At 44.6% G+C, this 17,814-nt stretch overlaps 1 protein-coding gene across 1 annotated transcript in view; it reads left to right on the top strand.

Annotated features, from left to right (window-relative positions):
- Window positions 1-17,814, top strand: part of LOC135918606 (uncharacterized) — a 210,614-nt gene that overhangs the window by 125,831 nt on the left and 66,969 nt on the right. Inside the window, exons 5-7 of the mRNA XM_070526587.1 lie at window positions 2,396-2,464; window positions 4,408-4,443; window positions 15,769-15,834. Of these exons, the coding sequence (XP_070382688.1) occupies window positions 2,396-2,464; window positions 4,408-4,443; window positions 15,769-15,834 (171 nt within the window). The remainder of the gene's footprint in view (window positions 1-2,395; window positions 2,465-4,407; window positions 4,444-15,768; window positions 15,835-17,814) is intronic.

Consider the following 17,814-nt stretch of genomic DNA (forward strand, 5'->3'; position numbering starts at 1 on the left):
TTTGTTCTACATTGTCAACTGCGCACTCCTGCTTATGTAATATCCTCGCTCATTACCGTTTTATGGCAGGATCTACAAAAAAAACGTAAAGCGATAAGAACGCGACAGGCATAACCTCCCAACAAAAGTTTAATGCCAGATGTCCGGCAAGATGTCCTGCATATTAACGCACACGTCTTAGGACGACCAGAAAAATAGTTATGTTCTTTCTTGTCTTTTCTAGTTCTAGTCTAGTTGCTACTCAAGTTTTCTAGTCAAGCTGCCGTTTACAACTTCTTCCTTATATCTGGCATAAACTGCATATTTATGGAAATAAAAGCAATTCAAATCAAGTCAATCATTTTTGTCCGTCTTTCTGTATACATTCAAGACATCTGGCATTGAAAATTAGTTGGAAGTGAATGTCTCTCCTGTTCTTGTCCTTCTGAGCCTTTTTGTAGATTCCGCACTAAAAGAGTAATAAGTAAAGATTACCAACTGGATTTAACTAACGCGTTGCTCTGATACCATCGCAAGAGGAGTTATAGTGTATGTTGAACTACACACTCTAGAAACCCTGAGGGAAAGATACCGCTTAAGGCAGACCCAGAGCAAAGTAAGAATACACCTTTGTGGTTGGTCACGTATTTAAAATATTTTCATCTTTGTAGCAAAATATACTGTAATGAAAATGGCGTTTCATGGCATGCTAAATTTAAGCAACAGGGCTTGCCACTGGATGCTCCAATGTTGAAAAGCGATCGGGTATTCTTGTCAAAGGCTGTCTATATCTATATATATATATATATATATATATACATATATATATATATATATATATATATATATATATATATATATATATATATATATATATATATATAAGAGGAGAAATGGGGTTAACCGAGGGGCACGATTATTATTCATGTCATAAGCAGCCAACAAACATTGACACCAAGGGCAACATAAGTAACTTACTAAATGAATAAAAGAAGTAACTTCTTGAAAATGATAGTGGATAAAAAAAACACAACTTGCCGCAGATGGGGAATGATCGCACGTCTTCGCATTACGCTTGCAATGCTCAACCAATATCGAACATACAGGTTGTCCCATGTCAATTGAGCCAAGAATTTAAAAATAAAAGGCACGTCGAAAGCAAATTGAACTGAACGCATACTATTCGCAATAGCCTATCGTAACTCCGACAATTGTTTGTTTTCTCGATAAATCAGTAATTAAGTTTAATTACCAAACTTTTTCATTATCCGCTGGGAACACCTATTATGATACGCAGATTTGTAAAGCACCTTCAGAAACTACCTATCGAGTTGTTTCCTTACGATACCTCTCACGTAGTTCTTTTTTGCAGGTTGCAAATAAAGCCCGCGAAAAATGCAAAAAGCCACGTGACGGAGCGCTTGCAGAGTGGTACCATGGTGCTCTCAAGTGTACGTCCGGTGAACTAGGTCGGCTCACGTAGGGTGACATCGAAAATGTGTGCTGCTGGTCGAGCGCTGCCGATGAGATAAAGAACGTCCTGCCGCTTCCTCATCGCCTGTCACGGTGCAGCCGACCTTGTTCACCAAACGCACGGTTGAGAGCATCACAATACCACTGCGCAAACGCTCCATCCCGTGGATTGTTACATATTTCGCGGGCTTTCTTTGCAACCCAGAAAAAAAAAGGACTGCATGAGACGTATCGTAAGGAAACAACTCGATCGGTGGTTTCTGAAGGTCGTATAAAAATCTGCCTATCATACTTTGCGTCCTCAGCCAATAATTGAAACGCTGTGTAAATCAACTTAATAATGACTGAGTTGTGGAGAAAAACTGTCTGAGTTGCTATAGGCTATTGCGAATATTATGCGTTCGATTCATTTCGCGTCTGACGCGCCTTTCATTTTTAAATTCTTGGCTCAAGTTATCTGGGGCACCCTGTATCTCTCTCTCTCTCTATCCATCTATATATATATATATATATATATATATATATATATATATATATATATATATATATATATATAATGTTTGTGCTGAATACACATGAACTTGTCGACTAATCGTATTATTATTCTTTTTTGGGACTTTTACAGTGTTTTTCGATATTTGTTGGTGTTTTTAGTGCAGTTGCCTTATGTTCTCCTAATATGTACTAATGTTTTCTCTGTAATAATTGTGACCTAATTATCTTGTATGTTAACTATGTTTCACTGTATTATTACTTCTGTTAACCTCTCTTGTTTTTAGTATGTACAAACTACAACCAGTGCTTGTGATTGACCCCCCCCCCCCCCCCCATGTAATACCCTCGTAATGAGGGCCTTTGGGGGTATTTTGAATAAATAAATAAACTTGTCATATACGCAGAGCACGGAGATACATATGACGATAATTTTTTATTGCGTTCGCAGGTAGTAAGGACTGCATGTGATCTCTACAATGAATGCAAGCAGATATCTCAAGACAGCGAGCTTGAACCGGTATGAAAAGCTTTTCATTAATGCTATTAAATAACGCCCATTTCAAAGCTTTTTTTATGGAAATAATTTGTCGCTTTTTGTTGCCAACTTTCCGAGTGAGAAAGTAGTTTTGGGAAAGTGTCAGACATTTCAAAAATAAACGTAACATTTTCTATTCTACGTTCCGCATTTAGTCGTCGCAATTGTGTTTCGAGAACATTCTTTCGTACTTGTCTCACTTTTACAGTTGGATTCAATTCAATAGAATTCATTCTTATTGAGAAGGTCCTATCACATAGAAAGCAACACTTGCGCTAGGTGGAAAGTGGTGGGAGCTGAAATTAATGCATTCCGCGCAGATCCAAATGCATAAGCAACGCCTCTTCACAATCAAACTGCAGATTTGAAGCTTATTTAGTTATATGTTTGATTTCAAGACAAAGTATTCCTGTGAGGAGGCACCGCGGGTCCTTCATACTTGTATGTATGAAGGCATCGTAGGTGTTGCAGAAAGTGCGAGCCTGGCTGTTGGAGCAAAAATACAGCTCTCTCTAACCCAAAAGTGGGGCACAGTTGTCTTTATTTATGCGACACTTGTGGCATGTTAACATCTAGTTCTTCATGACGTCACCCCCATTTTTGCATATACATCGACTGTTTATGTTCGTATGAGTTTTCCAGACTATCACGATAAACCTTTAAAACTTTCTGCTCCAAGCTAGCTGGCATGCGGACATTTATTGTTATAAATCATGTCTTTGGTGCCGTACCACAATCTGTAAACATGTCCTTGAAGAGATGCGTGCACTTGTGTGATGCGGAGACTGGAGAGACTGTGTGAGTCAAGAAGGTTGTCGCCCACGAGCTTCGCTTACGTAGAAAGTAAACTGGTCTACTTGACGTATCCAATGTGCCCCTCTGACCATCAGTTGAGATATTCTCAAGAGGTGAAATGCCTGGTTTAAAGTAGAAAGACGAAAGCGGAACCCTCTGGGTAACATCAGGAATAGCGGAGCGCCATCGAAGCAGCGAGTGCTGCTTGTGGTTTTCTAAATTCTGAGCTAATCTTTATAAAGTTTGGATTACAAAATACCCCGAACGAACGCTTTTACTTGTTTCTTTTTTGTCAAATATTATTATTGAGTTTTCGAGAATGACGAATGTTATTATAAGAACAAGTTGTGTTGCCTTTCTTGCTCTTCATTTTTTCTTGCTCATAAAACATGACCCCTTCTAGCGTTTTTGAGTAGCGTCCGTACATCGTTTTTAAAGCCTTCAACAAGCCAGCCAGCACCAGCACGGCAACCGATGATACAAAGTCAACGATGTGGTGGTCCGCCTTCCTGCACTTGTCACTCTGTACAAAGAATACGTAGGTCTGCGTCAGCTTAGCAAGCCACAAGCTCTTTGCAGCATCGCCATTAATGAACGCGCTGAAGTCACCAGCTAGTGAGAGAAAAACAGCGATTGAGCAAATTCTTCTAAGGGCTTGGCGAGCTTCACCATCTTTTTGCACTCAGTAATTGGGATATAGAAGCACGAATAACTATTATACCTTTCTCGATGAGGGCAGTTTCTCTAAGATGATTCTTCTGAATGTCGATCTCAAGCATCTCCAACGAGGTTGCCGATTCCTCAAAGCGCACTAGGTTTTGCCATCAAGCTAGTAGGCCTTTATTGCCGCCTGCCTATGCACTATTATTACAAAGGTTACTTAGACCCCCCTAGCAAGCTGCGATGAATATGAAATACGAGCTAAAATGCATAGATGTAATTTAGATCACGTATCTTGACCTTTTTGTTTACTTCTTTCTGTCCTTGTGGTTTACGTGTTCGTTTCCACCCGCACATTACAGTGCATACGTAAATGTACGGTTATTAAAATATTCAGTGTTAGCTGAAGGGCTATTGAGACCATTATGAAAGAAATGTGCGCAGTTACAGCAAGATTTCTTTGTCCACAGGTGATCGATTGTTGCGTATCAGGAATCAGAAACAAGGTAAGCAGGAACAATTCATGTGTTGGTATCATCATAAATATTTTAGTCCATTTTAAAGTAAGGTTGCGATTGATGTTGTTTATAAAATGGGCCTTCTATATTTCTGTATTTTAGTTTTGTGTACTCGCTTTGTACGGCTGACATAGCGACAATGGACACGCAGGTATTTAGCTCTAATGATAGATGGAGTAGTCCATCTATTCCATATAGCGATAAGGGTGATATATGTTTGAACAACTGTCAGCCTGCACGGTTTACCATATTATGATATGTCATCAAGGCTGACAAAATGTGAACGCCAATAACATCCTGGAATTATTGCCCAAACACCCAGCCAGGGCTCCGTCCTGCGTGGCACACCATGCGGCGAAGTGCAAATTGCGATCACTGAAAGCTGTACATTTCTTGTGATGATGCTGAGTCTAGCGCCCGTGAATTTCATAATGTCATCGCTCCACCTAATCTTATCCTGTCTTCGACTCCGTTTCCCTTCTCTTGGTACCCATTCCGTAACCCTCATGATCCAATGGTTATCAAACTGGCGTAATAAATTACTTCCCAGGTCCCTTTTTTTCTCTTCATGTCAATAAATTATCGCCTATACCCGTTTGCTCTGGGATCGAAACCGCACTCTTTCTTTCTCTTAACCTTATGCCTTGCAATCGTCGTTACATCACTCTTTGCGCGGTCGTTAACTTGTTCTCAAACTTCTTTGTCAGTCTCCTAGTATCTGGCCCACATATCAGCACTGGCAAACTGTACTGATTGAAAACCTTATTCTTCAATGTTAATGGTAAGCTTGCAGTCAGGAGCTGACAATGTCTACTGTATGCGATCAAAATCATTTTTAATATTCTATAACTTTTTTATTCTCATGATCAAGATGCCCTGTGATTCATTGAGCTAGGTAAACGTAGTCTTTGACCTACTTTAGAGGCTGACTGGCGATCCTGAACTCTTGTTCTTTTGCCAGGCTATTCATCATTATTTTTGTATTTTGCATATTAATCTTCAACCACACTCTTAAAATCTCTCTTAAGGCCATCAATCATTTGTTGCAACTGTTCCGCGTGGTTTCTGAATAGAACAATCTCATTGGCAAACAGATAGTTGCTGAGATATTCGCCGTGGATCCTTACTCCTAAAAACTCTTAGTTTAGTAGCTTGAATACTTCATCCAAGCACGCAGTGAATAACATTGTGAACATTGTGTCTCCCTGTCTAACCGACTTTGTAGGTATTTTCTTCCTTTCCTTGTGTGTAATTAAGGTAGCTGTAGAACTTCTGTAGATATTTTCCAAAGTAATTGTTGTGTACCGCTTGTATCTCTACTGAATCAAATGCATTTTCCTAATCTACAAAAGTTATATGGAGGAGCTGATTGTACTCTGCGGGTTTTTCGATAACCTGGCGAACCACATGGATCTGATCCATTGTAGAGTGTTCCTTCCTGAAGCCAGCCTGTTCCCTCGGTTGACTGAAATCCAGCGTTTCCCTTATTCTATCGGATAACGTTTAGGTAAATATTTTATGTAATACTGGGAGTGAGCTAATGGCCCTGTAATTTTTCGATTCTTTAACGTGTCCCTTTTTGTGGATGAGTATCATGTGTGCATTCTTCCTCTTTTCTGGGACACCTGCAGTCGATAGACGCATAGTATAATGTGCCGCCCTGTCGTTAAGTCTAAGTGTGCGAACGTTTTTTTTCCCGCCCCCTCCGAAATGATACTGCCCCAGACGAGATCAAACCCGCGTCTTCAAGCAAGGCCATAGCCTCAAATCTATCGCGGCGGGCACAGAAGCATTGAAGCCTTACAATGCACTCTAATTCGGCTCTGCTTCTGCACGCCCTGAGGAATTTTTCTGCTTGTCAGATTTGCATTGTGTTCACTTTTATTAAATATGAGAAACGCACGGTACCGGACATTGAACATAAATTTACAAAGTTTGCCCCAAAACACTCTTGGGTTTATAAAAGTAGCGTGTCCTTGCCTTCTCACGTCGCTTCCGTCTCCCCTTGTATGTGAACTGCGAGGGAAGGGTGGTAAAGATGTTATTGACTCGTTGCGCGACTGCGTCAGTTCTACCCATTCTTTGCTTCCTCTCAACCCGCATCTCTACGATTCTGTCTAGCTTCCCTCTGAACTTGCACGCTAGTAAAAAGTAGGCGCTGAATTTCTGCATTGCTTTTGGGGGGCGTCACGGACGACAACAGCTGTCAAGAGGTTAACATTGCGGCGCCCAGGGAGCTCCAGAGTGCATTGTTTTCTCGCCTTTCTTCTCTGCCGCGCTCCCGTCATGTACAGAGACTCTATGAGCCGCCCCTTGATGCGGTGTGCCAGACGGACGCTGCAGAAGTGGGAAAGTCGAAGGAAGAGGCAAGGAAGATTCGCTTTAAAACGCAGTGCCGCGCAAGACGGGCTCGGTGGTGATTACCGCTACGAGATGGCGCCACAATAGCGCGCCGTCGTCTGTTCACTAATGGCATGCGGCGAGGGCGTCCACCAATACCATTTATGAAACAAAGCACTGCATTAGCTGAGATCTGTCTGCGGCGGCTGCTGTGCACATCGCTGCCTCTCGTGATCTCCAGATTAGCGAGGCAGTCGTGGAACACTTCGCTCCGTTCCCAACGTGCCACAGGAGCCAGATTGTCCGCACTAGCCAATATATTTTGAAATGAAAACATGTTTAGATCTGCGCTCGAATTTGTCATTAGGGAGTGTCGTATTGTTTGGTGAATTTTTTATGTTTTGTATCACGTTATCTTTGGTATCTAATATGCATTTCCAGTCTACGTTTTATCGCATGTAAAAGTGCATATTTTTGGTTATTTTTTATATTTCTGGCAATTCACGTCCTAAAGCAACACTTCATTTGGGCCTAGTTGGTACATAATTCTGAACTTACTGTTACATTCACTTAACGTTATTTTATTCAGTTCCTCAGCGTGAACTCCTGTCTTCGGTACATGAATGTATTGAGTATAGTAGTATGATCTCGTTCCAGAATCATGCCGGACTATCAGTGGGTAATTTTTTAAGTCTTTTATAATATTACCTTCGAGCTACTTTTATTTCTTTTTATTAACCAACCGTATTTATAACGGAATGGTATTTGTATTGGATCATGTGTTTCTCCCGTCCTTGTGGATATTTTTTGTCTAGTGTGGATAATTCTTTAGACCATGCTTTTATTGAGCGGAAAGTTTTAAAACTTTTTAGGTCTGTCGCTGATTTTTTTGTATTTTTATCGCTTGACTCGTTCTACCAGGATACCATCAATAATGTTTTAGAGGATTTGAAGGTACATGGATAAGGCCTTGTGTTTACCCCTGAGAGTTCACAAAACAATGTATAGCAGTTCTTGGAACTGAAGCTTAAATTCTGTGAACGCCATGTGTGTTGGGCGTATCAACCCCGTGCGAAAAGGGAACTCTTGTCCTTCAGGTCTGCGCACTCGTAGATTGCGAAAAGAGGTGTTGCGTCGTCATGTATACAATTGGCTCTTAAGAGTTCGTATGTGCACAAGATGCAAGAAAGTTTTGATGATCAGATCAGCCGACTTTTGGCAGCTGGGTTCCCTATGTCGCTTTTGACTGCCGTGGTTGAAGCTCTGATCCAGAGAACAAAAACCGCAAAACGGCCGGCCGCTGAACGTGAAACGCGAAGGCCTGTGCTGGTCCCTTATATGCATAATGTGACCCATCAACTCAAGAAATTTGCTTGCAGGCATGGTGTTCCTTTGGCAATTTCTGTGCCAAACAAGTTTTCAAAGCTATGTTCCCGCACCTGCGGAGAGAGCCGAGGAGGATGCCAAATTCGGCATGGTGCCTCGTACGTGTCGTGCGCTCTCGGCGCGGTTTATGGCATTGCACTCTCATGTGGTAAGACATACGTTACACAGACAGGGCAGTGCGTGAATGAGCGACCCAGGGAACATGCACAAAAAGTAAACAAAAATGTAAATAAAGGAGCGCACCTTCTTGCGCATATAAACTCCTTCAGCAATTATGACGCGCGACTTGATCAGATGTTAATTCTTGGAAAAACAAGAATTAACGGCTTGCCTTAGAGGCCTACCACATAAAAAGACAAGGCGATAATCGCATTAGTGACACATCTTTGTCCCTGCACCCACCAGAATTTTAATTCCTACATTTGCGTATACGATAAGTTGGCAGATGTCAGTAATGTATTCTCTGCGCCTGCGCGGTTGTGTGGCCTAGGTATATATATATGCATCGACGACGAAAGGAAAAAAAGAAGTTGTTAGTCAGCGCCAGTGTGTGTCGGGTCTTTCTTTTTGTGGATCGTCTTAGGTGCTTGCGCTGTAATGTTAAGTTCAGAATCACGTCCTAAAGCTTTTCCTTAATTATAAGCCAGGACATTGTGGGATACTTTGGAATAATTTTGCTACCTTCTTTGTTTTAACGTGCTCCAAGTGGACAGCACACGAGAGATTTGCTGCTTCAAAAACATAGTAATGCGGCCACCGTGACCGGGAATGAACTTAATGAATTGACGCTTAGAAGCGTAATGGTTCAGACACGATTGGCATTCATCGTTCTTTTTTCTGACGCTTTAGCTATGAGCCACCATCCTAATGAGTACAAACTCTAAGACTACTTTCCTCTGGAACCTCTCGGTTTGCCTCTATCAAAACGTGAAACGATGCGCTCCATTGGTATGCATGGGGAGCTATACGGATTCATATGACAATGCCTCATGACTACGTATGAGTGCTTAGATTTATGATTACGAATACGAATGATATATGGAGACAATATACGATGTATCGAGAACATATTAGTGGAATTGAGGCTAACACAATACCAATAAACCTTATGCAGAGGACATAGTTAAGCCTAAATATTAATATTGAGGGCTGATGAATGTTAAGGAAGCCTAATGTACAATAAGTTGTTGGCTTAGTCAAGAGTAATAATGGTTACATTATTTAGGCCTACACAATAATTTCTAGGAGCATTAGGATTACTTAGACAAAATTTCCATTGATTGAAATTTCAGTTACTAAAGCTAATCATCATTCTTTGGGCTAAATAGAAGGAATTCAACAAAATGGCGAATAATAAACAATAAATTTATTCGGGAAAATCAGAGGTAATTTGGGGAATTATGATCGCTTCATATTATTTAAAAATATTTATGGTTACAATAATTTCGCGGAATAGTAATATTTCTTATCAATTGCGTTCAACTATTAGGTAATTGCAGCAGGCCATTGTAAGATTTGCAGCACATGGCGTCAGCCTTGACACAGATACCCGCAGTGTGAGCAACTCACCCACTCAATTAGCCATTGGTTGCATGAGCGCAAAACGAGCGATTGGAAATAATGCTTGCCCATAATCTGAGAAGTCCCACTAGGCCGTTTCTGCAGTAGTTTTTCGAATTCAAGTATTGTAAAACATAATAATGCATTGCTTAGCTCACTGCATCAATAATTCGTAAATTTGTAGCATTTCAGATAAAAAGGCACCTTCCAACTTCGCTTTCAGGAAGCGAATTGTTGATATTGAACACCATAATTTTTTACACAGACTGCCGAAATCACTGTCTAAAATATAGAAGTACGAGGTTCTCAGATATTTCACCTGATGCTAAACACATATCTCAACTTTGTAAATTGCGTCTAATGAAGAGCATTACGCACATAAAAGCGATGTACGAACCTACACCTTATGCGAAATTAGTGCAATGTTTAAATAAGTTCAGAACTAGCTTATCGCACTATACTCGCACCTTTCATGACAGTGTATGGCAAACAATGTTGCCTATTGAGATGTACAATATTGTTACGCAAACAAAGGAATAAGACCGGATACTATTTAGAACGTATATTTACAAAGGATAACTGCAGCGCTGGCCAGTTCAGCCGATAGCTTGAGAGCCAGAGCCCTCGTTGTCTTCGTCGTGGCGCCCGCATGCTTCGGGTACAAGAAACACGCAATATGCATGTATCTTAACACCCGGCGGAAAAAGAACCGTCCTGGGGCGTCTAAATACCGGTGATATCGCTAATATGGCTTGAGGCGTGCGACTTGCACAACGCCAGAATTTGGGGCAGATGGGGCACTGGTACTGACTGGGGCGATATCGTAGGTAATTGGAGTCACGGCACGCAGCACTCATTACGGGCCTGTGTACTGAGACACGAGCTTTTCTGACAGGCCAACGTGACGAGTCGGGGACCGCAGGAGTACCAGAGATCCAGGCGAAAAGTGCACGTTTCTGTGTTGGCGATCCTACAACCGCCGTTGCTTCTCTTGAGAGGTCAGGAGGCGAGCGCGCGCACTTTCACATGCATGGGCTGGCCTGGTGATGGATATAAGTGCATACCCGCTGGTCTCTGCTGCGGGGGAGGGCAGCGTGCAGTGGCAATGTGGGTTCTCGGCCGAACAGCAGAAAGAACGGCGAATAAGCGGCAGTGTCGTCGCGCGAAGAGTTATAAGCAATAGTGACATAGGGTAGGGCAAGGTCCCAAGCAGTATGGTCGAAGGAGAGGTACTTTGCAAGCTCGTCTGTTAGAGTGCAATTGAGACGCTCAGTCAGACCATTAGTCTGTGGATGGTAAGACGCAGTCAGCTTTTTCTTGGTGGATCAGGACTTCTGGATGTAAATGTAAATATGTAAATGTAAATGTAAATGTAAATGGAAATAAATGTCCGACCACGATATTTGAGCAAATGGTGTGAAGCACCATGCTGCAGAGTCACGTCGCGTAAAAGAAAATCGGCACCATTTGAGGCACAGCCTGTTGGAAGCGCTTTCGTGATGGCGTAGCCCGTGGCGTAATCTGTCGCCACAGTGACCCACTTGGTGCCAAATGTGGATAGAAGGAAAGAGGGAAAGAGCCAAGTTAGTCCAAGACAACGCGAAAGAGTGGCTCCGAAGGAATTTTGAACCCGGCAGGGAGCGTCGATGGTGGCTTTACGCACTGGCATTTTTCACACGCCGCAACGGATTTCCGGACGAAGCGGCCAAGGCCTGGCCAAAGCAAGAGTCAGTGAATCCGGTAGTAGGGGCGGGACACGCCAAGGTGACCTGGCGTTGGTAAATCGTGAGGTTCTTGGAGACCAGCTGACTAGAGGGCAGGACCGTCGGGACCTACATTGTGGCGGTGTAATACACCATCCTGGAAAACGAACCGGGGAAGATAGAAATCAGGACGCCAACAGTCCAATGATGGCGCGCAAAGTGGCATCACGGCGTTGCTCGTCAGCAACGTGTAGCAGCTGAGTAACGGATAAAACGCAAGCGGCCGGTATCGGGGTCAGGGTCGGCGGGCGGTTCGTCTACTGAATAGCGTGGTCAGGGTCGCCTGGCGATTCGTCCACAAGATAGCGTGATAAACAGTCTGCGTTTTGATGTAATCGGCCTGACGTATACACAACTGCATAGGAATATTCTTGCAGCCGCAGAACCCAGTGACAAAGCCATCGGGTAGGATCATTGAGTGAGGAAAGCCAGCAGAGCGCGTGGTGATCCGTGATTACGGAGAAGTGCGTGCCATTCAAGTAAGAGCGGAATTTAGAAACAGTCCAGACGACAGTGAGGCATTCAGGGTCTCTATTCGAATAGTTGCGCTCCCCTGCTGTGAGGAGGCGGCCAGTGTATGCGATAACACAATCTTGACCCTGTCGGCGCTGGGCTAAGGTGGCTCTGATACCATGACCACTGGCATCGGTGCCTGTAGGAGAGGAGGGGTCAAAGTGGGCCAATATATGGGTCGTGGTGAGATGTCCAAACGGGGAAGTTAGAGTGGGGCCCCACGTAAATGGCATGTCCTTCTCCAGAAGGCCAGTAAGACAGTCGGGCAATCGTTGCGAAGTCTTTAACGAAGCATCGGAAGTAGGAGCAGAGTCCTACCAAACTTCGGACGTATTTGACAGACTGAGGTACAGGAAAAGACGTGACAGCACGAATTTTATCCAGGCCTGGCTGATTACCGGAAGCATCGACGAGGCAGCCCAGCACGGTAATCTGCCGACGACTCAAGTGGCACTTCGAGGAATCTAGTTGGAACCGAGCCTCCCGGAAGGCTTGCAGAACAGCTGATAAGCGCTCAAGGTGCGTCACAAATGTAGCTGAAAATACGAGAAGGTCATCTAGGTAGCAGAGGCATGTTGACCGTTTGAATCCTTGAAGCAGAGTCCATCATACGTTCGAACGTTGCTGGGGCGTTGCATACACCGGATGCGTAACCTTGAATTGATATAGACCATCAGGAGTGACCAATGTGGTATTCTCTTGGTACTTTTCATCCATAGAAATCTACCAATAACCAGACCACAGGTGTATTGATGAAAAGTAGTTGGCACCGTGGAGACAGTCGATGGGAGACAGTTCAATGGGAGGCAAGGGGTAGATGTCTTTCTTGGTGATACGGTTTAGATGATGATAATCTACGGACCACGCCATATGCCATCTTTCTTTTTAACAAGCACCATGGACAACGCCCAAGGCCTCGACGAAGGTTCAACAATGCCGTTGGCAAGCATCTTGTTCACTTCATCTTGAGTAAAATTACGCTCTCAAGCAGAAACTCGATATGGTCGGCGATGAATAGGACTAACATTCCAGTATTTATGTAATGCTTAACAATCGAAGTTTCGCCCAATTACAATTGCTGAGGTCGAAGATGTCGCGGTAGGAAACTAAAAGGCGGCACAGAGCTGTTACTTGTTCAGGCAACATGTCCGCAGCAATCATGGAACGAAATGTTGCGCCAGGGCAAATAGCATCCTGTGGACATGGTGAAGAATCTGAGCAGATATCTACGGAAAACGTCGTGATGTGGTCATCTCCGAGAGCACGCAGCGTTGCCTTGGGGTAGAACATCCTTTGTCAGGCCAAAATTGACGACGAGCAGGCATGTCCAGTTATCGGAGATGGTGACGACCGAGTGAGGCACAGTAATATTGCGCAATAAAAGGACATCAGGAACAAGTGTGGCGACATAATCACCATCGGGTACAGAAAAAGATGGTAGGAAATCAACGAAATTGAAGGCTTTAGGCGGCAGGTGGACAAAGGTGGTTGTACTAAAATTGTTCGGCAGTTCGGTAGGAATATGCGCAAGTAAAGGAAGTTCGAGGGAAAAGGTACCGGCAAAACAGTCGATCAAAGCTGAATGTGCCGGAAGAATGCCGAGTCCGAAGATTAGGTCATGGAGACAATTAGTCAGCACTGTAAAAAAAGTTGAGGAACGTGACAGTCCTTGATACTTGTACGGGAAGTACACATTCCAGTGACGTCAACAGTCACTGTGCTGCCATCGGCCACGCATACGGCTCGTGTAGTAGCACGCATGAGGATCTTCCTCAGTCGACGACGGAGGTTACAACTCATTATGGACACCTCGGCTCCAATATCTATTAACGCCGTCAAAAGGACACCGTCGACGTGAACATCTAGTAGGTTCTGGTTCTGTGGGAGCGTCAACAGACGATTTGGACACGACGAAGTTAATGCTGCACTACCTTCAGGAGCTGTGTGGTCTATCTTTCCTTCTGGTAGATACATACTAGGTCGGCGAAGAATAGTGGCGTGGCTTGGTCGACGGGGAACGACGGCCCTGAGGTGATGGCGAGTGAGTAGGACCACTGGCATCGACGGATACGTCCGAAGTAGAAGACATATGGCGGGGCGATTAACAGCGCGGGTCGGCATATGGGCGATGATACGGGGAAAAGGAGCGCGAATATGTCGACGTCCAACAGGAGCGGCAGTGGTGAGCGACGTCCCCAATGCGCAGGCAACGGAAAAATATGGGCTTGGCGTCCGGAGTTCTCCACTCGGTAGGCTTGCGGTATCTGGGAGGGGAATACAGATCGCCGTGAGGCGTAGCAGTCGGCACCGGTCGGGCGTCAGGTCGGGAGACGGAGCAGGCACCAGGAAAACCTAGGTTTGCAAATTCTTGCCGTACAACTACCTGAATAAGAGAGATCGCTTGGGCTAGTGGTCAATGGTGTGGTCAAGTGGGCAGAGATGGAATGGCGCAGGACTTGTAGCCTCGAGCTCGCGGCGAACAATACGTATGACGTGCTCATTCAAGGGTAGGGAAGCGGGAAGGTCGACGCAAGGCGACGTCGCAGCCATGTTAGGGAGCCGGGAGAACTGTGAAATGACGTGATTTGGCGAGCTCAAAGCGGCGGCATTCCTTGACCATCACGTCGATGGTGGACACATTGTTGAAGACCAACAAGTTGAAGGCGCCGTCCACGACCCCTTTGAGTACGTGGCCGACTTTGTCAACCTCGGCTATTTGTTCGTTTACTTTCTGGCAAAGAGCGAGCACGTCATGTATGTAAGAGGTATAAGATTCTGTAGAAGACCGAACTGGGATAGCAAGCTCTTGACTAGCAGCCAGCTGCCAACTGGTGGGATTTCCAAAGAGCTTGCTGAGCTTATCCTTGAAAGCATACCAGCTAGAGATCTCGTCCTCGTGTGCACGGTACCAGACACGAGGAGTTCCACCCAAGAAGAATAGGACATTCGCTAGCATAATTGTAGGGTCCCAGTGGTTGTTTCGGTTAACACGCTGATACGGGCTGAGCCATTCCTGAACGTCGAGATTATCTTGGCCGGAGAATATGCCTGGATCGCGGGGATTGGTAACCGTAACGTACGTTGGTGTCGGGGTTTAAGGAGTAGAAGGAGACGAGGTGTTGTCAGCGGGAGCCATAGCGGAAAGCTGGACAGTGCAGCCGCAGCGGGGCTACCTGGCGAGGACGGGGAACGGCACCCTCCACCAAAATGTTAGGCCAACGAAGTATTAAAACTGGAAAGTATTTACAAAGTATGTAAAGGATAACCTCAGCGCTGGCTAGTTCAGCCGCCTGCTCGAGAACCAGAGCGTTGGTGAGCTTCGTCGGCGCGCCTGCGTGCATCGGCCACAGGAAACATGCAATATGCATGTATCAATATTAGCAAGGTTAGCAGAGCTGTTATATTGTTTTTAATGGCTTATTTATATATTTGTTGAAATAATAATGAAGTTTTTTAAGCTTGAAAAAACAGAATTGCTTTCCACAGTTTGTAGTGATTGATTTATTTTGAATCTAACAAGGCTTATAAATATAATTACACTCATCAATAAAAGTTTGTCTATTCCCATTTTTCTAAAGAGGACCTCATGTGTGAAAGCTTCCTCATTACACACGCCAATGATTGCGACGGCAGAGGCCGACATTGTCTTGTTGCGTTTAAAAGTTTCTTTCGGTAGACTATTGCTTTCTCTGCAACGAAATACGCCTTTTAGAAAGCTTAATTTGGTGTCTTTTGTATGTTCTGTCCACAGAGCGGGCCATTCTACACAAAATTGAAATTGCCTGATGCGTTCCAACAAGCTGCAATAAACAGCTTGGTAAGTGTTGCAAGCAATTACGAAACACTAAGCAATCGGCACATTGCGGTACTTGAGAACGAAACCTTGGTCGGAAGCTCATTTTTGATACTAACTCCATGCCACGCCAGCGCTCGCTCGACTCTGACGTGTTTTTTTTCCGCTGCTCCGGATTTGGCCCCGTTTGTTTTTGTTTTTGCCGCTGTTGAAGACATGTTGTTTGGGGACCACTTTGGCGGTTCCTAATTGCTGCTGGCCCCGATATTGTAGGTTTTTCACGATCTACGCCCTGCTGCTGCGGTATTCATTCCGACTTGTGCTGCTTCCATTCATTGTGTTGCCATCCGCTGAGTCAAGGCAGCGCAACATTAGCGATACAACTGCCGTGAGGGCAACATGCCGTGATGGTACCCTGAGGATGCATACCGCCAGCGTGGAGTACTGCAGCCCTGCAACCACGGCGCACACTTTGGCCTAGAGGAAAACGGAAACTACAGTGGCCTTCGATCGCATGTGAATGTAGCTTTAGCGCCACCAAAATACCTCGATTACCACAACGCCTTCCCGCATTACCTACACACGCGCATTCGGTGTCTCCAACAACAACGTGGTACGAAGTGATTATCCAGCCTCGTTCCAGATGCAATATATCCGCTGCGCCCAACCGTATCATTCCAGCGGCTCTCGACGCCTGCCTCGAGATTTCCATATTTCCAGGTTTCTCTCCACACAAACCTATCTCTACGAGCTCAGTGTGGGTGTACTCTCTGGGACTAGATAATAAGGTTCAACAACTGGAAGAGATACGACTCTCAAAAAAAAAAACGTGTCCATCGAGTACAAGCGCACCTCGCCAGTGGTGCTCAATTAAGGCGTTATGTAGTTAATGGCGTTGACCACGACAAAGAACATGAAATGCGCATACAGAAATGCTCATGCTGGCTACATGGGCAGCTGTCGTACGGGCCTAATTACGCTTCAAGGTCCTAATTTCCCATTTGAACGTATCCCGTATTAAGGCTGCGTACTGCGCCCGCGTACGTTCAAGCCTTCAGTTGTGTACTGGTACTCCTGCTACAAAGAGAGACACATTAAGTTATCCTTCCCCTACACACCCAAAGACGACACAATCGGGCCTCACTTATCATCATCGTTACGATGCGGCCTGTGACCCGTACGGGTGTCTGAAGATACCAATAAAACGCTCTCCTTGTTCATAGGAGGTCACTTTTGTTTACTTGGAAAACGAATAACACTGCCTACACTGAGCGGCTTGTCTTAAGTAATTGGCTGACAAGAGTTGAGGAGCACGCTCAAGTGGATGAGGATTAAGTGGGGCCGAGCAAGTGCATTAATGACAATCGATGACTGGATGTTAGAGGGTGGCGCCGGCGTCTGCGATTTGTCCGCTTTGCCTTACTTAGCTTGCGGTTGCTAGTCAAAAATCACGGCGGCATGGAATAGAAGGTTAAGAATGCTGCTAAAACGGATCCTCAGCAGAAAGCAATAGGCAGAGCGAGGTCGCAAACGTACGGAAAGGGCTCGAAAACGTTACACAGCCAAGCAATAAGTTTTATTGTACACAAATAAATCCATGCTCCCCAGCCGGTGCGAGAAGCCAGTGCCTGAGCGATCGGTGGCAGCCATCATTTATTTCTTTCGGAGCGGTGCAGCCTGCGGCTATTCAGAAAAAAAAAATTCAGTTTAGTTCAGCATATTAATACATCTTTAACGCGTAGACGTTACTTTGATGCTGTGAATTTTCGCGGTTTTGTGACGTCGCGTGATAGGCAGGAGAAGTGGTTGCAGCCCTAAATATTTTGGCTAATCATCGAGTTCTAATGGCGAAAAGGCGTCGAATAAGAAATAACTATGTTTCTTTTGTTCAGTCCAATCATGCATAATTAATGTGTACACGTCACATCAGACGGGGGGCTATCGCGGTTTTCGTTACGCCGCATGACCGGCAGACGAAGTGAAGGTGGTCCAAAAAAGTTTTTG

The sequence above is a fragment of the Dermacentor albipictus genome, chromosome 10, assembly GCF_038994185.2.
Source record: "Dermacentor albipictus isolate Rhodes 1998 colony chromosome 10, USDA_Dalb.pri_finalv2, whole genome shotgun sequence".
Lineage (NCBI taxonomy): Eukaryota > Metazoa > Arthropoda > Arachnida > Ixodida > Ixodidae > Dermacentor > Dermacentor albipictus.